Raw genomic sequence first — 26,040 nt, forward strand, 5'->3', positions numbered from 1 at the left:
TACAGAGACCAGTAAACCTTTTGCCACTAGAGCTGAAATTGTAAGTGATTTATTTTTAAAAAAGAGAAACCTTGAATAAATTAGGTGGGGAAAATCTGTTGACTTCCTAACGCTGAGATTCTTGTGTTTGTACCTGTGCTTTGTGTACAAAAAAATAGTTTGGGGTTTATGTCATATTGGGAATACAAGTACCCCTAAATAATGGAAGAAATAGCAGTTGGGATACAAAAAGACATCTCCTAGCTGCTTCCATTGTGTCAGTCTCTTCTCATTAAACTGACCTCTCTTGGTTTAGTCTTTTCCTAAGTGAACACGTATGTTAGAATACATTGTGCCAGGGAAGGGAGAAGCCGCAGGTTGCCGTGGGTGTGCGGAGGCGCTGCCCCGATGCCCCGGCGGGCTGGACCAGCGCGCTGTGTTTGCCGCTTACAGGTAGTGTTGTGTTGGAAGTCCGCTGTGGTCTGTAACCGTGTTCCGCAGCCGGATAAAGATATCCCGATGAGCATGCAGGCCAACGAGTGCCGTGGCTGCAGGGCTCGCGGGGGAGCTGGGCTGTAAACAGGACGCGCTGCAGCCAGCGCGGTTCCGCTGCACCGGGCCGTTCCGCCAGCCGCCGCTCACAGTGACCTGTGGACCAAAGGACGGGGTGCTCTGCTTTTAAATGGGCTCTCCTAAGCCCAGGAGCTCCGCTGGCGTTGCTGCCACCAGAGGTACCTGGGTTGCTTTGGGACTGGTGCCTGCGTTCTTGCTCTCTGGCTTGGCAAAGTGCTACAAAGGGAGAGCGGAGGAGGAAGGATGGAAATTCTCCCCCAAATTCTGCTGGCAAACCCTTCTATTAACAAATTCAGTAGCTGGGAGGGAGGCAGGAGCTCTGATCTAGACGTGGTGGGTGTAAAGTTTCCGGCTCTTGAGCCCGTGGTTGTTTTTCCCTCAGTACCGTCAAGGTATGTAACAGGAAAAAATACTTCATGGGAGTGGCGTAACACATTCCAGTGGGCCATGGCCGAGTGTGCTGGCTCGGTGGAGGGACACCACTTGTCCACCTGCACACCTCTGCGGTTTTAAATGCCCTAAGTTCATTTCGAAGGATACCTTTAAGCATGATTTCTTTTTGAATGACCTGTACAGAATTGGCTAAACACACCCTTCAGAAAGGCACGGGCTCTTCCCAAGGTTAAATCTCAGCAGCAATCTCCAATAGTCCTTATAATTTATTAAGATGACTTGAAGGATGATCTAAAGACAGAGGATTTCCAACGATGCACCAAAACTCCTTCTTTTGGCATCTTTCACCACGGGAGCCCCTGCGTTCCCGAATGTTCACCAAAGGGGTGTGCAAGGAGGATGAGACACTTGTCAGTCTCCATCTGCCCTTCCAGGGTGTTTTTACACTTATTTTTCTTCTAATGAGTTTTTGCAAAGGAATGGGGGTTTCCTCGGCAGCAGTGGGAGTCGGAGCCCGGTGCGTTTCTTGTGGCCAGGCTGGAAAATGGGAGATGCAGAGCCTGGGGGGTTCAGAGCCCTCGCTCCCCAGGCTTTGCTTCCCAAGCCACCGCTGCCCTTATGGAGTTCAGCCCTGGAGAAGCGTCAAGGAGGTTTGATGGGCAGAGGAGGGCAGCCCATGGTGGTTAAGTCCAGGACAATGTGCCCAGCATGGATGGATGGATGGATGGATGGACGGACGGACACCATGTGCAGGGAGGGTCGTGCGTTCCTGTATCTGCCGAGCACAGGCGTCCTGTTCTTTTCCGTCAGCCCATATAACGCGTGGGCAGGGCTTTGTGTGTCCTACGGTGACGAGTTAATTTGGCGTTCGTTGTGGTAGCACTGATCATAATGAATTAATTTGGCGTTCATGTGGATGTCATCCTCTCTGTTTTTTAAAGCTTTTCTATTACAATGCAGAATTAGTCAAGAGACGCTCGAAGCGTCACAATTCAGTTGTCATCATAACCTGTTGTGCTGTTCCCTGTCTGGATGTTTCCAGTGCGTTATGTTCATTTTTGGGTGTCGTGGGGGAAGTTTCCTGTCCAAAGAACCCGAGCAAAATCCAGGGTGGAATACGCACTTGATTTTACACAGCTTGGAATAAGAAGAAAACATTTACTTTTGCTACCTAATGCCCAGATCCCAATACACCATCAGTAGTTTGTGGCATCGTTGAAGAGAAATAGCCTTTTCCTTAGGTAAATATCAAGTGGTGAAAAAGCCATGACATGTAGTCATTTGCTCATCTTTTCTTTTTTTTCTCCTGAAACATGCTCAGTTGATAAATGTGTATATATACATACTTATTTATCCTTTCTTTAAGAGGGCATATGGTTGCAGGTGCATTTTGTTTTCCATTAGCCAAGCATTCCAGTTGAACTGGGGGACGTGCTGGTGAGCACATATTGCCTTAGAACTGACCCCACGTGTTCTGACGGTGCAGGAAACGCCTAAAATGCGGCTCTCGCATCACGGGACTGGTGTTTAAAGCCTTTAAACATCCACTTTTGTGGATGTCCTGATATTTAATACTTTCTATGTACAATATACATTAAGATATCAGATAAAAGATAGGAAAGAATGTTCTTGACCAACGTTGCAATGCTTTTGTTCCATCTTCTTTGAGTTGAGTGCTTGAAACCTGTTTTATTAGCAAATCTTACTGGATCTCTGTGGCTTGAGCGGCTTCAGAACAGGTGGGTCAAGGGAAGCCTAAAAAACATTCATGGAAAGTTTAGAAATATGAATTTGGGGAGAAAAATTGAGATTTCTGGGTTTAGTGGCATTATAATATTACAAATAATCTCAGGAGAGTGTTGAGCGTGGACACATTGTCCTTTGGCACCCTCAGCGCATTCATGTGGCAGTGATCTCTCAATAATGCTTTATGGGTGGTTTGAGCAGAGCTCGAGCTGCCGAAGGTGCGCTTTGCTAAATGCCTACGTGTAACTATGAGAATGAACAGGCGTTTTAATATGGCATTGTATTGAGGAGCTCTTTTAGCCGTCACACTGAAATAATTGGGGCTCACAAATCATAGGGTTTTGGGGTTGTGGAGAATTGCAGAATTGCAACCCAAATGGGAAATTTGGGGCATTGATGACACAGCTGGGCTGCCCCAGGCGCTTTCTCCCTCCTAAATTCAGCTGGAATAGATCACTTAGAACTTCTCTAGAATGGATTTCTAGTAGATTTTTTCCCTTGTCAGTTGATACTCTCTGCCCAGAAACATATGGATTGTCTTACGACAGCAAGTGTCCGGTAAATAGAAACTGTTTGCTAAGGGCTGTCGTAATACGCTTTAAATGCAAATACATCTAGGGCAGTTTTAATGTAATTTTCATATAGATGAAGTCATTTTAAAATAGGCTTAAATTAAAGCGCTGTTCTCCCAAGATTACAAGTTTAGCAGGAAATGTCCTTTAGTTTCATTAGCTGTTTTTCTTCTGTTTAGTTTGCGTTCCCTTTCAGCAGCTGCGCATGGTTTGCAATCAGGACAGGAGCTGTTATTCCCTGCACTGGGTATCATCTGGGACGGGATGAACTGGATTTGCGCAGGTTGGCTTTGGGCTCTTGTTTTCTTTTTCGCTTTTTTACCTCAGTTTTTTCCAGTTGCACATTCCCCACTAATCCTTGTGTTTCCAAGAAGCATAAATATTGGGAACGCACCAGTCGTGTGGTGGCCGGAGAGGCCCAGAAGCAGCTGCTGCTGTGGTCTGCAGCGAATCTGGTTTAGAGAACAGCGCAGTGTAGACAGGAACAGCTCCAGCAGATGCGCTCCCCGTTCAAAGGGAACGAGCCCATCACTGAACTCATTTCCTGCTCCTAAGTGGAAAATAAAGTCTGCATTTTTGTAATGCTTGATTTTTTTGTCACGGGGCAGGGCTGCTGCTGCAGGAGTGGGGGCTCAACGCACAACTGCATGCGAGTGAAAACAAATACCAACTTTGTTTTATAATGGTGATGGTTTGTCAGCCCAGCCTGCAGGGTTCCGTGTTCGTGGTGCCGGTGCCCTCTCCAGCTCCACGCTGGGCCCTCCTGGTTCAGCTCTGTTTAGGTGCCGGGACCCTAGTGTTTATAGACGTTCCTGGATTAAGTTTTTAATGAGCTATTTCAGCACTTAAACTTATTACCTCATTTTGAAAATGCTCGTCTTCCCGCTTCTTCCCCTGGTTTCTGCTGGAGGCGTTGGGTCTCTTCTGTATTTACATTTAACGTTGTGTGGTTAAGTTGCCGGCATCAAGTTGAAGAACACATTTCTTGGTATTTTTTTCTTTTTGGATCAGGGCAGATAGCTTTTTATGAGGGTAAGTATTGTGCTGAAGGTGCTGTTGTCTATATGATGCTCTGAGTTCCTGGGCTGGCTTATTCCATGCGATAATCTCCTTACGGCAGAGGAGCAGAGCGTAACCTGGTTGTTCTTTGCTCGCCCGTGGAGCGCGGTGCCCTCCCCAGATTGCTGTGATATATCGCAGCGCTGCCGCCAGCTCTTAATGAGATTACTAACGCTGTGGGACTGGGGAGCAAATTATTAAATGCTGCTTCATACCATTATTCAGCTTATTTTAGCAGTTTGTGAGAGGGGTGCTTCTTGTAAGTCAAACTCCTCGTATATTATTTCTGTTAATTAAGAGTTAAATCCGATCCATCCATAAGCTGCAGGAAAAAAGGAGGAAAGAGTGAGGAGCTGCTGGGCACTCCCAGAATGATTTGGGTTGGACAAGACCTTTAGGATGATGGAGTCCAACCATAGCCCAGCCTTGTCCCCGAGAGCCTCCTGGTCAACCTCCAGGGATGGGGACTCAACGTGCTCTTTGCTCTCATTTCTCTTGGTGTTTCTGCCTTCCCAAAAAGATTTGGGATCCTTGTGCAGGGAGTTCGTACTGAAGACACAAACCTTAGGATTAATACTTCATGGCAAAAATTTTCCGGTGCAAAAAAACCCATTGGAAAATGTATTTATTTAGAAGCTCAAATAACAAAGTGTTAAATAAGGTGACCTTTGGCTCCGGGTGCTCCATAGCTGAGATGAGTGTCCGAGTGTCTGTGCAGAGAAGCTTGGGGTGCCGTGCAGTGAATCATTGAGGTCATTGTCGTTTGTAAGAGAAGACAAGCCCACCATTGTCTCCTGGTTGGCCGTCCCATCACAAGCGGCCTGGCCGTAGGTCGCTTCTCATCCAGGTTTCCACCATCGCCTTTGGTGACTCGTTTGAAACTGAAACGTCCATTTGCCTCGTACCGAGACCTTCATAAAGTGTTACACAAGGAGAGCTTAAGCAAATCTACCCTTATATATTTTTAGGTCATGGTGTAGAACATACGCACTTTGCCTGGAGCAAGTGTGGTTAATTATAACTCTGGAGTGCTCTAGGTTGTTGGGTTCAAGTAAAAATGAAGTACTTTACTATAGACTATATATGAATATACAGTAAATTAATTAGATAACCACCGTTTATAAACCATGTTCATTTTGTAACTCAAAGAGTCCTGAGAAGCAGACGCTTTCCTACTAAACTTCATCTTCTCTCATGTTAAAGTAAATAAAAGAGCCATTTTCCTCAGGAAACCCTTTTCCCACAGCACTCCCTGCCCCCAACTATCCAAAACCAGAACAGAATCAACCCGATAAGCAGGAAAGGACAATATAACTAGAACATAGACTTTTTCTCACTATCTGCTTGTATTTCCAGCAGATCTGCTAGAAACGGGTTAAATGCCGGAGCTGGGCAGATGGAGTGGATGTGTGAAAGTCATGTGCAATCCAGGCACGGCCTCCGTGCCGTGTGTGTGCTGGAGAAGAGCTTGTGTAACACCCTGGAGACAATGTGAGGGTCTGTGCCCTCACCCGCGGCCGGACAGTGCGATCCTTTGTTAGCAATATCGAGATGGAGAACCGTTTAGATTTGTTGACATTGTTGGTGGTTTATGTCAAATGCTGTCGAGTGGCGACCATCCGTGGGTATTTGTACAGACCTTGGAAATTCAGGCAGAAAGTAAAATGATCGTCTGATTCAAACGAATTTTCCAATTATGTGTGGCTTTAACGGCAGCCATTGAAGTGCATTGCATATATCTGGCAGCTGGTCTGAAAAACACCTAAAGCTCTGCATCTAATCCCTTGAGCAAACCAATAGGAAATTGTTTCTCAAAGAAGTAATAGGAATTCCCCATTTTGAACCCGTGCTTTCTCCACACGGCTCTTGGGGAAAGGCCAATGGACTCGTGGTTGGTCTGTTGATTGTGGGTTGACGCGGTGTGGGTTCTTCCGCCCCGTGGGCTGGACCGCGTCCCTCCTCATCGGTCCCCGTCTTGTTCCCCATCTCTCTCATCATTTCCCATCTCTCTCATTGTCTCCTACCTCTCTCATCATCTTCCACCTCTCTCATCATCTTCCATGTCTTCCATCTCTCTCATCCCCATCTTGTCTTCTGTCTCAGGTCGCGGTTTCCATCCCTGGTGTCCCTGCCCCATCCCAGTCTGTGCCGTCGGCCCCATCCCCATCTCCTGGCTCCTTCTCTGCTTGCTCACCTTCAGCTGCCCTTCTTCCACAGCACCTCCCTCTCCAGTGCCTTCTTACCATATGACATTTAGAGCAAAATCTTCAAACATCTTACATCAGTGGGTGTGCATTTAAATACGCCAGCCCTTCAGCTGACCGGCTCGTTCTTCCCTTGATCTGCTGCTCTTTTATCCTTCTTCTGGATTTTGTCCTTTCTCGTTGAGCTCGCTTTTTATTTAGTTCTTAAAAAACATAGTTCTTAAAAAACATGAAATTCTTTTGAAAAAGCAAAGAGCAGAAAAGACATCAGTCCCCAGAGCGGGTGTGTTGAACTCGGTCTGTGTGAGCAGGATCGGCTGGACCGTTCCTAAGGTGCCTTGGAGCTCCAAGGGAAACCGCAGTGCCCGAGTTCCTGGTTCTTGTGCTTGTCTGAGTGTGATAATCACAATCAGAGCCCGGCATTGTCCCCATCCTTCGCACTTTGGACCCAACAGGAGATCCAATGAGAGATGCTGGCGTGTGTGCAAAAGTCTGTTTCACGTAGAGATCTCGGTCCTTTTCTTTCTCGTTTGAGGATATTTTGGCTGTTAAATCCCACAGAAACTTACCTTCATTGGTTAATTAACTACTTGCTCTTTTTTCCTTGAAGATAAAATTCAAATCTGAAAATGTCATCAATTTAAGTATTTTTATGCTCCTGTATGTTAAAATATTTTCCAAGTTTGTTATGTTATTTTGGACTTAGAGCAACGCAGTTCTATTTCAGAGCCACAAAGACAAATCATTATATCAGTAAATATTATTTTGCAATTACGCACATGAAATGACTGTTCTTCAAGAATTATTGGCTTGATATGTGGTTTATGCAGATCCTTTACAAGAATCCAGCCTAGCACTGTGTTAACAAGAAACGAAAGGCCCGTGGTTGTGTATTTCTTGCGGTGGAGCGGGCAGAGAAAGGGCAGATTTCCCGGTGCGGGCTGCTTGCTCAGCGCCACCATTACTACACTTGTTCAGCGCCGTGATGGCCATTGCGCCGCTTCTCCCAACATTGCCGTGTTAAATGTGAAATCGTGGTTATTCTCAACCAAGGGAACACAAACACCAGAGATGACGCTTTAGTCCCAATTAAATGGAAAACTCCCGCAGAAGAATTTCACCCGTCTCTCCATAACGAGGAGGTTTACCTGATGAAAACAATATATATACATATATGTATATGCGTCTCTATTGACTTGGGTGAGTGTGCTGGTTTGGCCAGAGCTTGGGAGTGTGCTCTGGGTTTTGTGCAAAGCTTGGGGGAGGATTTTCTCATCAAACTGCTCAAGATGCTGCTCAGAACGGTGCTGAGAACCAGAAGCTTTTTTAAAGATTATTTTTTATTTACCCAACTGCCTTTCTAGGAGCAAAACGGCAGCAATACCCATGTTACCATTTACCAGAGTGAAGCATGAGAGTGTAATTTCCTAGCATGTGATTTTAGGATTTCACGTATGTGCCCGTTTTCATTATTGGAGGTGGTCATATTCCAGAGTCATCTAGTTTATCGCCCTGTGTTATTGCAACAGGCTTGGATGATTTCCCAAGCATTTGTTTGGACGACTCCGGCAAAGAGGAGCCTGGTGTTGCTTGTTGGGTGGTGGGGGTTTGTGTGTGTGGGGGGGGGTGGTGGTTTTTGTTCTGTTTTCCGGGTTTGTGTGTTTTTCCAGAAGAAACAACCAACCAACAGACTAATTTTCGAATTGTCAGGTGTGTTTGGGAGCACCTCAAGTGGTTGAATGGGACTTCCCCAAAGGGAGTTCAGGGCACCGGGCATTGCGACCAAGGTCACGTCACCTTACACGGCACCTCCAGATTCTGCATCGAAGCCCCTTATATAAAGCAGGAGCTGGCTGAGAGTCGCACAGCGTGTCTGAACTACCGCCTTTATTTCCCCAGGCCATTAACAGAGATCATCCGATCTGAGTCCAGCCAAACTCACGCTGCAGACTGAACATCTTTTCTAGATTCAGTTGCATTTGCTTTGCTCGGGTCCTTTGCTTAAAGTGCTCAAACACCAGTTTTACTTGTAGGTGGCACGTCCGAGATGCTGAGTGAGGCTTTAGTTATGCTGTTCAAATCCCGCCGTATTAATTGCACATGAGTTGTATTCTGCAAAACCGACCACATCTGTCCGTGATGATTTGCTTTTTGTCATGTCGCGTTCTAATGCCCGTGATGAAGTGAGGTTAATTTACAGGAGCCACATTCTGGAGAAAATTACATACGTGTTGGAGTTTGTGCACTCTGGGATAAATCCAGGCTCTGAGAATAAGTCACTGGAGAATTTTGCATTGACTTTGGTGTCATTAGGGTTTCACTGGCCTAATTACCTAAGTGGCGGTATTTACAGGGCACATAATAAATTTCCGGAATTAGGTTTAGGAGCTTACAGAGGTTCTCGCAAGATCTGTCATGCTAAATTATTAGTAAACTGGGCGAGATGAGGTAGGTAGCAATTAGTGCGGGCTCTTCCCCTCGGGTTGGAGTGGGGCTGGTCGGAGGGGACAGGAGTCGGTGGCTTTTGGCTGTCGGTGGCTCGCCGGTCACGCCACGAGGAGCCGCGTGAGCCATATGAGAAGAGACAAGAGCCCATCTGCTCAGCACCGCAGCTTCCGCCGAGAAAACACACGCGAGCCATGAAACGGGGGGGGTTTATTCGCTCTTTGCAACTCTTGATGTCTGAGAACATCTTTCATCTCGCTAAGCTCTCCATTTCCCAGCTGAAGATGGTGGGGTTGTTGGAAAACGCTAGAGCGTGCGTTTTTATAGGGCTTGGTGTTCCCTGCTTTAGACCGAGTTCCTTCTTTTTGTCTGGAGCTGAGATAAAGAATTAGTAGTTTAAAACAATAACTACATGTTCCACTGTGATCGAGGAATTAGATAATCTGGCATGTTTGCTTAAGGGGTCTGTATCTTGGGGCTTTTATAGGGCAGTATTAAAGCCCTGAGCCTTCTTATTATGCCAATACCCAGAAGATTGCTTTAATGAGAAGTAAAGGGCCTTTTTCCAATTACGAGGGAATAACCGTATTAAGTTCCTGTGTTATGTCAACCTGCTTTGATTTGATTACTGCGAAAGAAATGGATTTATCTGTCAGTGTTACTTAATTAAGCCTTCTCATTGATGTTTTGCAGAGTAATATAGTGTAGTTTGCACATTTAAGTCTCAATACAAAGAAAATTGGTGGAAAGCTAAGACGCGACCCCCGAAGATAAGGCACAAGAGCCATCGCTCGGCCTTTTCTGGTCGGAGTCCGGAACTTTTTGCTCTGGTGGAAGAACCTGAGCATTACGTGGGAGTTTCAGCCCAATTGGAGGCGGGTAGAAATTTGGGAGTGTAGACAAGTGTTAGAGAGTTGCTCTGTGAGGTTAGACTGCTGTCTCTGCCCACTGTAGGATACTTGGGTGTGCAGGATGGTGTTGGGTACCCTTAATGTCTGTCTTCGCCAATGCGTCCCCAAAAGCCGAGTCCATCCCGCTGAGCTGTGCTTCCCCCTCCCAGGCTGGGCTTTCGCCCCGCTTAGTCTCGGCTCATCCTTGGGCTCTGTGTCCAAGAGCAGGGTCACTGCTTGCACACGCCTCTGAAGTCTATTGTAGGTGACGCATTAGAGTGCCCAAGACCACGGCCCTGCGTTCTTAACATATAAATCCTAACGTACGGAACAGCGGGCGGCAAAGCTTGGTTGGCACGGACATCCCGCGCTGGCCACGGGCAGGGCGAGGGGCCTTGACAACAGCTATTGCTTCGGATTAGCTGGCTCTTCGTAAAAGAGACGTACATTAATAACTGAAGGTCATTATAAACACTAATAACTGAAGGTTGTTATATAGAGGTGCAGTTTGGAACCCGGGATGCTCGAGGGTGGGATTGTGCCCATCAAAGTCAGGGGGTAATAGCCACTGGTTTTTAGCAGGCGGTGGATGGGGGCTCTACACAGTTAATTGCCTGTTACATAACACAAATGATTTTTAAAAGTATGCCTAATTAACCTAATAGAATGCTTGATCTGATCTGTCAGGTGAATGATACACATTTTCTTTCTTTTTTTCTGGAGCTTAATTAAATATTTACCTAAGAGTGCCTTGTGCTATTAACACGTTCATCTGTTATTGAGATAACAGGAATTGCAATCGGGGCAAAGTATTAAACTATACAAATGTGTGGGGTTTATTGTTTTGTTTTTGTGTGTGTGGTTTATTTTGTTTTAATATATTTTGGAAGTCAACCAGACTTGGTCCCAGTACCGTATTTCCCAGTGCCGATGGCCATGTCGGATTCTGGGCCACGTGGAGCCCCTGCCGACCCCAAATATATATTTCTCCAGTTAAATGAAAGCTCCTGTTTGTGCATGGCAAAAGCGAGCAATATTCTTATTTCATTGGGATGCCAGTGGGTACACAGGAGTGAGGTGGAAAATCGCACTGAAACGTGCAATAATGCTGTTACAGATCAATGTCAACCACATTTCCTGAGATTTAAAATACTCTAAGCAAAAAAAGGTAGTGCATTTAAGCAGTCCGGCCCAGTCCACCAATGTACTAAAGGATGTGCTTAATGTTGAGCGTGAGTGATCTCATTTATTTGAATTAAGAGCGGAGTGAACTGTGATTTCAGTGGCATTATTCACAGCTCCCGTTAAACCTGGTGCGGGTGCCTGGCTGGGCTGCTGGTACGTTCAGTTTTCAGCCAAGGGGAAACTCTTGGAGACTCCCAACTCGTTTAGCAAAGGAAAGACTTGGGGAAGGCGATAAAAACAGTGGCATCAGCGAAGAAACGTTGGGAGCTGTGAGAGGTGGAGAGCGTCCGTGTGCAGAATGGCTTCACAACCTGGTTTCGGGGAGGACAATGTGGTGTTGCAGTCTAGCGACGGAGGGGAAGACAGGTCAAACCACCCAGAATGGTGCTGGAGGGTCTCCCACCCCACGGCTGCCAGGAATTTTCTGTCAAATGAGAGGGAACAGGACAGAAATCTCTGTGCTTCACTTTAGGAATGGGCTTTTCTCTTGCCTGAGGTGCTGGTTCTGGAGCCGAAGCCTGAAGGAGGCGGTGCGGGGAGCATTGCTTTCCCCCAAACACGCCTCACGGGAACCACGAGCTTTCGTCTGGTTTGCCAGGCTTTGCTTTTCCTGTTGACAAGAGCTGGGTTTGTGCTGGAGATCCGGGTGGGCCCGTAGCTGCTCCAGAGCATCACGGCGTGGAGCGCTGAGACACGGCGCTGCTGGAGCCGCTTTGCTGCTCAGCCCTCAGGATCCTGAGGGTCCGGTTCATTTCTGCTGTGAATTTAAATGAGTTAATTTAAGCGGTGGGTCAGAAGCCACTACCATCGTAGTAGCCCTGTGCCTGATTCTTAATTAAAGGCAACAGGAGATTAATTTGAAACATTAATTTAAAAGTGCCTATACAAAAGGAAAGAATTATTGCAATAAAGCCTAAAGAACTTTTTTGTCCCTAGATGTAGAAGACAGAACTAGCTCAGGGTCCTGGGGGAATACAGGACATCCTAGTCCATCCAGGGTAAGTATATCTAATCTTTTTCCCCAAACCAGACTTCCTGCATATGTAAATTTCCAATCTTAAATATGAGTTTTACACCTGATTGCATAGAAAAACGGGCATGCAAAGTTAGCCCTAGTCTGTCTTTAAAATTGCCTTTTTTTTTAATTCCTCAACATTCAAACTTGATCCTGTGATTGAATTTGGCACCTGCTCCACTACCTCGAACAGGTGGCGAGAATATTAATTAACCATTTTTCTTGCTGGGCTGTGTGAGGCACCTCCACCCCTGAGCCAGCGGGTGCCGCAGGGTGTTGTGCCCGCTCTTCCCTTCCCGCGGTTGGCTTTGCAGGGGTTCGGGGATCGCGGTGTCAGCAGAGCCCAGGAGAGGCTGTGGGCAGCTCCTCTGCCCGTGGGAGCTCCGCGGCCACCCCACGGGCCAAGATTTGGGCAGTGAAGCTGGAGAAGGGGCCATTGGGGCTGTCCCCCACACCTCCGCTCCCATGTGCGGTGGGTCCCGCAGGGGACGCAGACACGGAGCCGCTCCGGCGCGGCGACGCGCGGCGCTTGCCGAGCTCTGCGAGACAGCTGGAGTCAGTCATTTCGATTGCGGCTCTCAGTGATTCTCCACATTCTTTGGACACCTCCGGGCTGGGATGCCGGTTACTTCGGTGGGGATGAAATGCTATTTCCAGCAGAGCAGCTGTGCCGTGCGGCCCGAGCCGCTGCCGAGCAGTGCGGTGGGGGCTGCCCTGTCCCTGTCCTCTGAGCCCCCCCTGCAGCCCGGCTCCCTGGCCACGGCATCCCGATTCCCACACTGGAGCATCCCGATTCCCACACCGCAGCATCCCGGCTTCCACATCGGAGCGTCCTGGGTCCCACACCGGAGCATCCCGATTCCCACACCAGAGCATCCCAGCTCCCACACCAGAGCATCCTGATTCCCACAACAGAGCATCCCAGCTCCCACACCGGCGCATCCCAGGTCCATGGTCAGAGCATCCCAGCTCCCTGACCAGAGCATCCTGGCTCCCACACTGGGGCATCTCGGCTCCCACACCGGAGCATCCCAGCTCCTCAGCCAGAGCATCCCGGCTCCTACACCGGAGCATCCTGGCTCTCTGGCCAGAGCATCCTGGCTCCCACACCAGAGCATCCTGGCTCCCCTCCCCGGCTGGGCACGCCTTGTGCTTCAGCTCCACGATGATTACTTGTGTTTACTCCCTGCAAACGCATGAAGAACACTTAACACTGGGCAAAAAGTGCCTTCGCTCTTACTTCTGCCCTTATTTAAGCAGTTTGTTTAAATTGCTCTTTAATTGTTTTCTAATTAACGTGAAGGATCGGGGCTGGTGAGCAGCGCCATGCCCTGGAGCGAGTGCAGAGGAGAAGCGTGGCTCCCTGTTCATCCTGCCCTGTCCTTCCCCTGGGGGTCTTCAACGGGGGTCAGCGCAGGGGGTCCCCCGCCCGACACCTTTTCTTATTCCGTGCTGCTTAGCATCCATTACGTCATTACCGCTCGCATCTGTCGCGTGTATTTTTATCCCTTTTTTTTAACTTGACACTTGTATTGCTTCCGAGGGAAAAACGTTTTGAAAAGTCAATTCGAAATTTGCACACACAATTATTTATGCATGCAAAAACTTGAATGTGAGCGCACAATTAAGTTTGGAGATATAAAGAAAAGAGCACGAGCCCGGGAAGAATTCTGCAGTTTCAATCAGGAGCGCGCATTGAGTGGCAGAGTTGTGCTGCACACAGCCTGACCTCGCTCTCCCTCCCGCCTTGTAGAATGATGATGGTATTTCCATGTCGGGAGAATTAGTTGCTCGTGAGTTCTTCCGAACCGAAGAAACAAAACATTGCGGAACTGCTGCCCTTGGCCAATAGTTGTAGTTTAATTTCTGATTGATTTTTTTATAGGCCAGTGCATGAATGTAGCAAATTTCTACATAAAAGTAGATTTAAAAAGCAAAACGTGAAAAGGAGTATTTCTTCGCTCTTCTTGCACGTTAAGGGCAGGAAGACTTTGACGCTAAGAGCTTTATGCTGGATGCTACAGCACCAAATTTGAGGCGCCTCGTGTCAGTCACCCATTCGGGATTATCCACACAGCAAAGCAAAATCAAGTACTAATGAAATAAACATTTGAAACAGCTTTAAAACCGCTCCGGAACACATCGCTTCCAGCAGAATCAATAGGGGAAAACGATCAAGGCAGTGATGTTTCTTATAGCCCACTTCACACTGGGAAGGGAAGGGAAGGGAAGTAGGGACCTGTAGGTTTCGTGAAATGCCTTTTCAACTTGTAAAATTGTCTTTTTTTCCCAATTTGTCAACAGAACTATGGCGATGGGACTCACTATGATCATATGGCGAGCAGAGACCTCGGGTCGCACGACAATCTCTCTCCTCCCTTTGTCAATTCCAGAATACAAAGTAAGAAATCGCATTTCCTAACGTGGCCGCGTTGTTGAAAGGGGAATAAGTGACCCAGAAAGAGAATTCCGAGGGCTTGAATCCCTGGTGCGCGTTTTGGGGCTGATTGTACTCGGCCTAAGGGTGGGAAGGTGGCTTTTTAAACGCGGCGGCAGCGCGCGGAGAGGCTGTAATTATTTGTAAGTGAATGATAGCTACTTTCTTTAATTACGCTTGATGAATGAGTTTGGTTAAAGTAAATAGATGATGTAAAAATATTAGTAATGTTTATGCTCGGCCAAGATCACACCCTTCTTCTGCCGTTGTCAATGAACTAACCAAACGCTTCGCTTTAAAGGGTTGAACGCGCGCCAAAACAAACACGGGGCTCGACTGCGATATATCATTCTTCAGCTCTTATATATGTCCCTGAAATATGCCTTGTCTTTTCATATTGGGAAATATTTGCGAGTTGTTCAACATACGGGGCGATGTTGGAGCTTGTAGTCATTTGTATGGATTCACGTACAAAACATGGTTACAGCAGTTTTAGAGGGTCTAACATCAGCCAAAAAAAGCATGGAAATTTCAACACTCCCTTCTTAAGTCACGCCATGGGGTCTGGGGAACATGCAAAGAGCCTGCGGAACCCTCTGCCGCCTGTGCGGGACCCTCTGCCGCCTGTGCGGGACCCTCTGCCGCCTGTGCCGAACCCTCTGTGCTGCCTGTGCGGAACCCTCTGTGCTGCCTGTGCGGAACCCTCTGTACCGCCTGTGCGGAACCCTCTGTACCGCCTGTGCGGAACCCTCTGCCCCGCCTGTGCGGAACCCTCTGCCCCACCTGTGCGGACCCTCTGTACCGCCTGTGCGGAACCCTCTGCCCCGCCTGTGCGGACCCTCTGTGCCACCTGTGCGGGACCCTCTGCCGCCTGTGCGGGACCCTCTGCCGCCTGTGCGGAACCCTCTGTGCTTGGGGTTACACACACATCTCCTTCCCCACTCCCGGTGTTTTTGCCAACCTTAGTGAAAATACTGGTTTCACTTGCTTTCAGAAATGCTGCCCTATAGAAGCACGTTTGGAGGCGCCCAGTTAAAGAGCTGAGCTGTGTCATACCCTGATGAGGGACCCTGGAAGCGCCGGTGTTTGCGGGAGGTCCCGTTGGTTCTGGCCACCGTCCCCCGGCCGGAGCGTCTCAAATGGCCTGGAATTTTGGGGGGGTTTAAACGAGGTTTGGGAATTTCAGCCGGCAGTGTGGGCAGCGATGTCCCTACGCAGATCAGCGCGTGTGCCAGCGTACGTGAGCGACTAACAGCTCGTGCCAGGTGTGCCCGGGCAGGGACGCAGCTCACCCCGCGCCGGTCGCGGCTGTGCTGGCGATTGTAGGAGGAATGTGAGTGTGGTGGTGATGAGCGCTGCCGAGCACCGTTTGCTCAGACTCGAGCTGTGTGGTGGTGGTGAGCGCTGCCGAGCACCGTTTGCTCAGACACAGAGCACCAGCTCCGCCATCCCGCTCCCCACGTGTGCGTCTGGTGTCCCTTCTCCTGGCAGGTCATCCAGCCCCCCGGGGAAGGTCCCCGTAAACTGCTGTTACACACCTGCACATCGCACTGTTTCCTTTCCGTGCTCCTTTTTCTCTTGGTAACAACCAAAGAGCTGCTTGACAATCATCCAACTTGGGCTGGTGTTGTACGGGTGTACTGGAACATGCCCGGCGATGCAATGTGCATGGGCAGGTAGCTGCACTGGATACGGCGCATCCAGCATCGCTCCCCATCACCTCTCCGGTTGCCGGCTGCCCTCTTAGGGAATGTTCCTCAACCTTCTCCTTGGGATCTCTTGCTAGTACATAAACCCCTTTACAACGTACAGTAACTCGCTGCTAACCCTCCTGTAGCTTAATGGAGCATTTCTCCGCAAGGATTAGAGCGAGGTTGCGGGCGCTGCTGAAGAAAGCTGCTGGCTTATGTGGTGACCTTTGAATCTCATCTGGGTTAGCGCTTGATATTTTGATTTGGTTACTGTGGTCATATTGTGACAGCTGCTCGTTCATTGTAATTCAGTTCCTCTCCTCGCTTTGCCTACCAGGAATATTTAGGTTTGTGTTGCTTCAAAGTGCGCTGACCCCCCCGAATTGAATGCGGTGCACAGGGTGAAGCTGTGAACGCCTTGGTCACCGTCCCAGCAGAGGGGACGGTGAGGACAAAACCTGCCCTGGCTCCACAAAGCCGATTAACCCAGTTTGTTGGATGCAGTAAAAATGAGACTAGAAAAGATGGAAAGCACTTATTTTATGGCACGGTTTGTGTACTCCTGCCCTCCCCATGTCATATTTCTGGTGTTCAAAGTGGTGGTTTTATACATGTTGCTGGAAAAGTTTCTACAATACTGGAAGGCAGTGTTGAATTTGTGCTGTTGTGCCTCTCCGAGGGCGCGGGGCCGCTGAGCGTCCATCTCGGGTGGCTGCGGGAGCGGGTCGCTGAGGCAGTGCTCCTGTAAGTGTTCCCCCCGGCTCTCTTCCCTTCTCCTTTGGAGAGTCCCCAGTCCTGATTTCCCCCAGCACTGTTATTCCCAAGAAGGTGCTGTTTGTTTGCTGTGCCTTCGGTTCATCTCTCTGAAGAACGCTCGCTGGATATTTTGCAGGGATATTGTGAGATGGGATGAATTCCTGCCTGGAAAACATCCCGAGTTCCTTGGATACTCCGTGCACGTGCCAATTGTTCCTATTATTTTTAATGCTACGATAGCCCTTGTCTCCGTACGAATGTTGCTGTGCCTTTTAATCCATACAGCTTTGATTCCGTTACTGTTGTTACAAGTAGAGCTGGAATTTTTGCAGATTAGTGAAGTTTACCCAACACAGCATTATAAGGGCTTGCTTTCAATCGCTAAACTATAAACATTTGGGCTGAAATTTTCCATGCTGTGTATCTGACTCAGCCTGATTATTATTTTTTTAACCTTCTGCAGAAATGATTTCAACATTTCCTGAACCGAGATTACATTTCATCCTGGCACATTTTTGACTTTTCTCAGTTGGCGTCTGGCACATAGGAGCATTAATTCCCTTTCGCCACCTCTGTTGTGTCAGGTGGCTCCGGGTCGCGTTGCGCAGCTGGAGGAGCGAAGGTGCGTGAGGGACCACAAGGGACATGTCAGAGAACGGCCGGCGGTTTTGGGTTGTAAATCTGAACTGCGAAAGGCTTCGGTGGCCTCTCGGTTTGGTGACACCCAGAGCTGCGGTTGCAATGGGAATATGGGTGATGGGGGTGCCCGCTTGGTCGCCCCTTCCCGTGTGTGCGTGTTTCTCTATGAGCGTTTCCCAAACCTCCTCCGGGCAGTGTATTAGTCTTAAAGGGTGTTAGTTGGATGAGCCCGATGACTTACATTGTATAGAAAACAAAGACACAACTATTATATGTGGAAAAAGGAGTTCTGTGCGACACACAGAAAGAAACAGGGCAGTTCTGTTCAATAGCAGCCAAAGGTGAGCTTTGAAGGATCTTTTCGGGAAGAATCTGCGCTGACTAGCCGTAGCATCATCTAAGGTGAGGTTTAACAACACAAAATCTGACTGTAGCGACTAAAAGGGTCCAGAAAGCAGAGGAGTGGGAATGCCGGGCTCCGCTTGTCGCTGCCGCGTTGGGCAGCTGCACCGCACAGCGCCCGCGGGTCGCGGCCGGGAGTCCCCTGGGCTCCCCTGGGCTCAGGGCGGCTCTGGACCCTGCGCCCTCACACCAACCCGTCTCGTTCCTCCCCCCCGCAAGCGCCCAGGGGCAGATCTGGGCCAGGCTTTGCAGCCTCAGTCCAGGAAAAGTCACCTCTTGAGTAGTTTTGCCGAATCTGGATTGGTTCACCAACCCAAATATCTCATTTTCACCGGCTCCGAACTTTCAAAACGGCACTTGGCTGGGGAATAAAAGTGCCCCCTGGAACGTTGTGAGGTCAAGCGCCGAGTTAAAACACAGCGACTCATTTCAGACAGGTCTGTTCTGTTCTCTAACGGACACGTGTCCGCGTTGTACGTCAGCGGAGGCTCCGCGTCCCTCCCCTGGCCCGGAACAGCACGATTTCTTCCAGCCTTTTTTTCTGGATTACTCTGAGCGGTTTCTGCACAACAAAGTCCAAGTGCTTCTGGATAACCCCGAGCAGCAGTTGGACTATGCCGGGTGTCAAGGCTGAGACCCGTGGAGCTCAGATGTAGTGCTTGAGCTTGCTGAGATAACCACAGCGGGATTTACAATCAACGGGGGCCTTGAAAGATGCTCAAAAATGCTTTGTACAAGACACCGGCTCCTGTCTTCTCTGCTGCTTTTCTCATCCCCCTTGCCTAGGAACAGAATCAGCAGAAAAAAATGGGTGCCGAGCAGCATGTGGTAGATGTAGATAGAAATGTAGATAGAAATGTGTTACAGCTCCCGATGAAGAGTTAACAGGTTTTGCAGCCAGTTTGAGCTGCAGCATCCAGCCCCAGCCTCTGGACAGCCCTGGAGAACAGCAATCACAAGGACATTTCCATTTAGTTGGGGAACAAGCAGCAGATGTATAAATAGAAACTGTAGACTGGCAATTAACGTCTGCAGACCGAGCAAAGAATTGAAATATTATTTTGTACTACATAGTTTTCGGTGAAGTTTACATTCCGTTGTATTTTGTTCTTAAACAAGTCCAAGCATTTTTAATAAGTTATTTTGTGCGCCGGTTGTGTTTTTCGTAGCATGGCATAGACTAAAGCCGTGTGAAAAAGCAGTGTTTGGTGTGTATTTGCAGGACAGATTGTCAGTTTGCACAATATCGCCTCAAGTCGCCGTTTGTGCAGCCAGGGGAGCGGCCTTGCTAATCATCCCCAATTCTGACAGTTCCCTCCAAAGCACATTCCCCAGCAAAGCGGAGGGAGCGGAGCTGCGCTAATTACTCGGAGGCCCCGGTTTTGTCTGCTCGAGCCGCCGCATTTTTCTGCTTCACAGGCGTGTAATGCAGAAAGGGCTTGTGAAGTAACATCCAGACGGCGCTTTAATGGTTAATGAGCTTCTGCCCTTTGCCGAGATGAACTCGGTCTGGCTTTCAGATAACCATTTGCTGCTGTTGCTCCAGCTGAGCTGATATTGGTGGCGGAGGGAACTGGAGCTCACACCTGTTTGAGCATTAAGAGAAACCTATACGTGACTTCCTTAAAATATTTACAGAGAGGAAAATATTCAATTTCTAGAAAATTTCACCTCACCAGGAAAACCATTCACAGGCTTTTTTATTTTTTCCTGGAAAAACACCACCAAAAAGGCCTTGGTGTGCGAATCAGCCGCGATCCCTGTGTTGTCGCGAGCAGCCAGCCCCAGGTAGGCGGCTGGGGAGCGCGCTGGGTTTGCGTTGCAGCTGGAACGTGGACATGTGGGAAAATCCGGGAGACAAAACCAATTTGTTGAATTACTAGGTCATTTACATAGCTGCTCCGGTCATGGTCCGTTAAACAGGCAAAAACAATGGGTTTGTTCTGCTCTCTAGTTAAGGCACAGAATGTGTAAAACAATGCGGGGTTAGCGGGATAATTGATAATCGGTTGGAGCCCGTTCCTACCTTCAGTCTGAACACAGTGTGCGGGGGTACTGGATCGAATGAGGCATTAGGTAAAGAAGATGAACTTATTTTGTTGGGTCTCGGTGTGTTCTCCTACCAAAAAATAGATAAAGCTGCAGCCGTCAGGGCTCGGAGGTGGCCGAGCCTTAGTCCCAGCCTTAGTCCCGGCTTAGCCACAGTGCCCTCGGCTTTGCTGCAGCGGGTTCTTGTGGTGCTTTTCTCTGCACCTAAGGACACGTCCAGGAGACAAAACGATGGTTGCCTTCTGTAGGAAGAATGGGGAGTCTTGGAGGAAAAAGAGGTGTTTCCCTTTGTAGTTAAAGGTTTAATTCTGTCTCTGAGAGCTCTCGGGACAGCTCCGGCCCAGCTGCTGTGCGTAGCACATTCAGTCAGATGCGCAGAATATACCAAATCAAATATAAAACAGTTCCGAAGAAAATGATAAAAAGGGTATGACAGGAGGGCACAGTCACGCTCCCCAGCATCATGCCAATAGATACATCTCGCCATATGGTCTGAATTAAGGACAGCACCAGTTCTCACACTGTACGGGGCTGACGGGATCCCGCGTCCGCGCTTTGATCCTCGTACCACGTGAAATAAAAAGATATGGAGCATGCATTTAACAGGAACCATCGGTACTTTAATTACGTTCTATTTCTTTTTAAGTAAAATCAGAGCCCTCCGATACACTTCTCTGTCCGCAGACTTCTGCTACGTGATTGTGAGCATATATTGTGAGGAATCGTACAAAGAGCGCAGAAGGAGAAGCGATGCAGGGGGATATTCTGGGAAGCAAACATGCTGACTAAATGTGATAAAGAAGAAATTAGGCCAACAATCAAATATTAAAAAGAGCGACATTGTCTGTGTGTGTGTATATATATGTGTGTGAGTTATTCGGAAAAAGCAGTTTGGATTAATTCTTGGATGAGGAAGCTATGTAAACAGATCAGCAAGAATTGAGTTACAAGCATTTTTAATGTGTTGTTTAAATACCTTTTAATTATGATATCTATATCCAAACATCCATATCCTTTCTACTATTTCTATTTTCATTTTTACGTGTCACTAGAACTGAAGATGCCCAATTCTGGCTCACATTGCCAGCAAATTTGCTCTTTCCAAACGCATCTTCTAAGAGGATATGTTTTTCCTTCCTAAATTTTAACTCTCAGAAGGCAAGAATTGAACTTGGAAAACATCACGGTCAGAGAACGTGTGGAACGAGGTTTGGTGTAAAATATAATAGTCTGAAAGCAAAGAGAGAGAAAGGAGCAATTGTACGTGAGGTTAAGATAAATAATCATGGCAGATTATTGCAATGCATAGAGAAGAGGAGGTCAGTAAAGTAGGTTTTAGGACTTCTTAGAGATGGAAAGGGTAATTTATTGACAGATGATGTAGACACTGCTAAAAAATAAATGGATTTTTCGCCTCAGTGTTCACAAAAGAGGATGGGGAACAGATGCCAGAATCGGATATAAATTTCCCAGGAGAGAGTCAAGAAATATTGAAGGAAATAGGGATTATTCCAGAATGGGTGTTCACACAGTGGGTGAGAACATCAGTAGACGGATTAAACTCTGTAGAGGAGCCATCACAGAATTCTTAAACAAGAGAGAGGAATATTTCACGTTTGTGGGGAAGACACAAGGAAGCGAGCGAGTCCCCCCGTTGCTCGGCAGGGAGAACCGCGGGGCGCACGGGGTTCCATGCAGCTTGGTGTCCCTGTCCCGCAAGGACCGAGCAACACGTTCCCTGCTTTGAGTATGTTAGAACAATTTGAAGTAACCAAAATGTATTTTGCAGTCTTCACAAAATGTACCGTTGTGTGTGGACAGGAGACTGGATTTGGTCCATGCGTAGGGAGGAGCTCAGCTGGGTCAGGAGACCATGTTCCTGGAGGGCACCCTCACAGGCGCACAAACCTGAGCGCGAGCGCTTGCACCCGGTTTCTGCGGGATGCTCCGTCCTGCCTGCTCAGGGCAAACCGTGGAGGGCTTGCAGTTCTGCCGGCATGAACACGCTCTTCACCGGACGGGAGGGCTGATATGGCCTGGTCCCATGCTGACATTGGAAGGCAGATGCTTCAGGTCCCACACCTGCAATGTTTCCGTCTTCGTGGTGTATAGGAGTGGGCAGGACCGAGGGTTGTGTGCCTGTGTTTTGCTGTTGCATCCACCCTCGGGTTCAAGTTCACACTGGGCCACTCTGGACCTCGGTCTACAAAGCACTGATATCCAAAGTTCGGATGCTTTTCTGAGCCCCCTCATGATCTAGGAGAATCCAACTCCTGCTGGCACCGTCTGCAGTGAATGAACTTGGGTGAGCTTCACACTTTCATGGGCTGAACTTCATGTTCATTGTACTGACAGAGTTCCATCTTAGTCGTCCTGCCAGCCTGGTCCTTGAGCTTCACACTTTCATGGACTGAACTTAACGCTCGGTGTGATGATGGAGTTCCATCTTAGTCATCCTGCCAGCCTGGTCCTTGAGCTTCACACTTTCATAAACTGAACTTAACGTTCAGTGTAATGACGGAGTTCCATCTCAGTTGTCCTGCCAGCCTGGTCCTTGGGTCTCATGTTTCTTCAGAGTTGTTTTTGCTTTCACAGATTTGATATCAGAGGTTCTCATGCCTCTTCTCGGGCCGGATTCATTGGTGTCTCGTGCTCGTTAGGTCTGGCCGCCGTCGCAGGAATGATGTCCCAGCGAGTGGCGGTAGCACTGAAGCTGGAGGCAAAATGAGGTGCTTCATTTCCACTGAACATGAAAACGGAGGGAGGCAATGGCAGAATATTGAACACAGAGCTAAGCTGTCGCAGGGCTGTGGACTCAAGCCTTGTGTTCTTCCTCATCATATAGGTTAGAAGAACAGCAAGTAAAACTTACCGGTTTTTGGTGGATTGTGACAACCACAATGCAAACTGAACTTAGGTTGCCCGTCTTGCAGGGGAGATCTTGAACACTTGGATACCAAGCTGATTCAGCAAAACACTTTTATTTAAAAACCTTGCAATACTTTGGAAATAGAATCTGGATCAAAGGAAATTCAGCTCCCGCGGGCAGCAGTTTCTCTCCCATCCTTGGGGCAGCTTTAGCAGACCCAGCCCTTTCCCGTCCTGCCCTCTTCCCCAGTGCAGCTGCCGCGCTGTTTGCTGAGGCTGCAGCTGCGGGGCGAAGGTTCCAGCAGGGAGGCTCTTGTACTCTATCCCACCTTCCCCCTTGACCCGCGCACTGGAAACGTGCTTTGGTTTTGTCGTCCTGAGGAGACACACGTCCGGTACCTCCGCCCGGCCTCCCTGGTGGCATCCGAGGTGATGAAGGCTGATAGTTGGGAAATGGGAGTGTGTTTGGTAGCCTGATGGATCATGAAGCTTCCAGGTAAGTTTAGCTGGACCTTCCTGTTAAGGATCTTCTTGCAGCCTCTGCTGGCAAAGTGAAATGTCTGGTGGGTGCACTGTAACTCAGATAATACTTCGCCTGCTTATCATGATGGGAACGTGTTGGGGCTTCAGCAGCCTTCTATTCCAGCGCCAGCCTCTGAAATTACGTCTCTTGGGATGCAAGGGGTTGCAGAGGAATCTCTGAGTGGGTGATAAATTCTCTCATAATCCCTGTTTTGGGGATGGGAGCATCCAGACCTAACCAGAGTCTGAGCTTATCACCTGCAGCCCTCGACTTGGCCGTGTTGGAGTTCCTAGAGCTCCGCGCCACCCTCCTGACACATCCTTATTGCTCACTGGGTCCAGGTCCCGAATGCACTCCACGTAGTCCTTGATTTCCACTGATGGAGGCTGCAGGAGCCCAAGAGCTCTCAAGGCATGAAGGGCCATGGGGAGAGGTCACACGTCACATTTGCCTCTTCTCTGCCGAGCACGTGCAGGTTCCACGGGTGCGGTGGAGTTGGGGGGCTCACTGAGGATGCCTTTGTTACAGAGGCGCTTTCCCTTCTGCTCTTGATGCAAAAATCAGCTCTCCATGCCCGTAAGCAACATTTTTGCTGTTTAACTCCATGGTTTCACTAGCCGACCCTTTGTTTGACGGGCTTTCCCTCTTTGGAACCATTCTTTGTCCAACTTTGATTTTTTTTCCCTTTTTTTTTTTTTTACATGTGAAATGGTTTTGATCACGTTATATGGAGCTGTCATCACAGCCCCAGCAGTTGCCATTTCGGTGCCTGCTCATGTGGCGCACACCTGTAACATGTTGGGAACGGACTTGGCTTTGAAGCCAGACTTGTTCTCTCGTAAGAGCCCACATATTTCTTCCATCATGTAATGAGGTTTGCTGATGATACAAAAGTGAGGGGAGCGAGCTGCACTTGAAAGAGAGGAGCTGTGAAACGCTGCCTTGGCCCCAGGCCTGCCCTGGGATGGGAGGGAAGGGAAGGGAAGGGAAAGGAAAGGGGAAAGGAAAGAGGAAAGGAGGAAGGGAAGGGAAGGGAAGGGAAGGGAAGGGAAGGGAAGGGAAGGAAAGGAAAGGAAAGGAAAGGAAAGGAAAGGAAAGGAAAGGAAAGGAAAGGAAAGGAAAGGAAAGGAAAGGAAAGGAAAGGAAAGGAAAGGAAAGGAAAGGAAAGGAAAGGAAAGGAAAGGAAAGGAAAGGAGAGGAAAGGAAAGGAAAGGAAAGGAAAGGAAAGGAAAGGAGAAAGGGAAGGGGAAAGGAAAGGAAAATGGGAAGGAAAAGGGAAGGGGAAGGGAAAGGAAAAGGGAAGGGGAAGGAAAGGAGGAAGACATGTAAAAAGGACTTTTCTGATTCAGCAACTGAGATGAATAAGGAAGGAGAGCGGGTAACGTGAACCTGCTCCTTCTCCCATGCGTTGAACAGGAGAGAAACTGTGCTGAGCCCCACAGTGAATAGGAAAGCAGGTTGTGCCCCACGGCCGGGCCGGGATGCGTGGGGAGCCAGGAGCAGGTCCCGTGTCCTGCACGGGTGAACGTCCCCTGCGCTCGTGCTGCTGCCTGACGGGGCGATGGAGAACAGCGCTTTAAACACGCACCCAAATACTAAACAGCTTTTTGTCTCTCTCTCTCTTTTTTGTTTTTAACGTTCTTGAAGCTCATGGTCTGAGATTCATGAGCAAAGGTTGAATAAAAGTCAAAGGAAACTATTTTGGCACTTTATAAGGGACGAGCGAGGCCACATCCGTAATCCCGTGCACGGTTCTTGTCACCTTATTATTAGAGCTGTGTAAATCTGGCAAGGATTTGTATTTGCCAAATATACCCCTGGCCTAGATTTGGGCTTATATTTGGAATTCAGGCCAGTTTTAACGCCTGTGCAGTTTGTAATTTTTGCCAGTTTTAAGCAAAATAACAGGAAAGAGGATAATGAAGGACAGAGGAGCCAGGAAAGCAGAAAACTTAGAAAAGAAGGAACAGAAGGAAAAAATGACAAAGGAATACAGAGCCCACTCCTTTCCTACTTTGTACACAGCCCTTCCTTAACACATCCTCTCTTCTCCCCTTCCCGCTTCATTCTTGCTCTCTTTGAATTTAGAAGAATGAAATCCAGGCACTGTGCTCTGCTGGTGCTCTCACGTTAGTTTGTTGATTTGCAAGCTTCTCCCTTGACCTGCCTCTCATAAATTTGCCCCTGACGGTCGTTTCTTTTGCTGCACCCTGGTGTCCATGTGCTGGCTGTGAACATCCCGCTCTGCGTGTCCGGCTGGTTCCCCAGGTCCCCCTGCAAACCAGAGTCCTCTGAGCAGCCCCCGTGGAGCTGGAACACGTACCGAGGGGTGGTGGATGAACCATCCCTGAGACACCCCAGGCCAGGCTGGACGGGCTCTGAGCACCCTGAGCTGGTGAAGATGTCCCTGTCATGGTGGGGGGGCACTGGGGGAGCCGGGAAGGTCCTTCAACCCAAACTGTTCTATGACTCTGTGATTCTCAAGGCTCTTCTTGCTGCCGCTGGGTCACCAGCGCGTCTTCTGCCCCTGTGTAGATCGCACAGCTCAGGATGCGCTCGCCTTGTCCACCGTCTTTAGCATCTTGTGATGTTTCCCTCGACGCAGACGAGGGGA

The 26,040-nt window shown here is 48.6% G+C and overlaps 1 protein-coding gene across 29 annotated transcripts in view; it reads left to right on the forward strand.

The window, feature by feature from the left end:
- The window catches only part of LOC102098165 (transcription factor 4), a 175,873-nt gene that overhangs the window by 40,830 nt on the left and 109,003 nt on the right, over positions 1-26,040 (forward strand). For 24 of the 29 annotated variants that reach the window (XM_065044565.1, XM_065044574.1, XM_065044567.1 and 21 more), the window contains 2 exons: positions 11,983-12,044; positions 14,366-14,462. The exons of the other annotated variants lie outside the window; for them this stretch is intronic. In XM_065044565.1, coding sequence (XP_064900637.1) covers positions 11,983-12,044; positions 14,366-14,462 — 159 coding nt within the window. The remainder of the gene's footprint in view (positions 1-11,982; positions 12,045-14,365; positions 14,463-26,040) is intronic. 29 annotated transcript variants of the gene reach the window in all.

Source organism: Columba livia, chromosome W (genome assembly GCF_036013475.1).
Source record: "Columba livia isolate bColLiv1 breed racing homer chromosome W, bColLiv1.pat.W.v2, whole genome shotgun sequence".
Lineage (NCBI taxonomy): Eukaryota > Metazoa > Chordata > Aves > Columbiformes > Columbidae > Columba > Columba livia.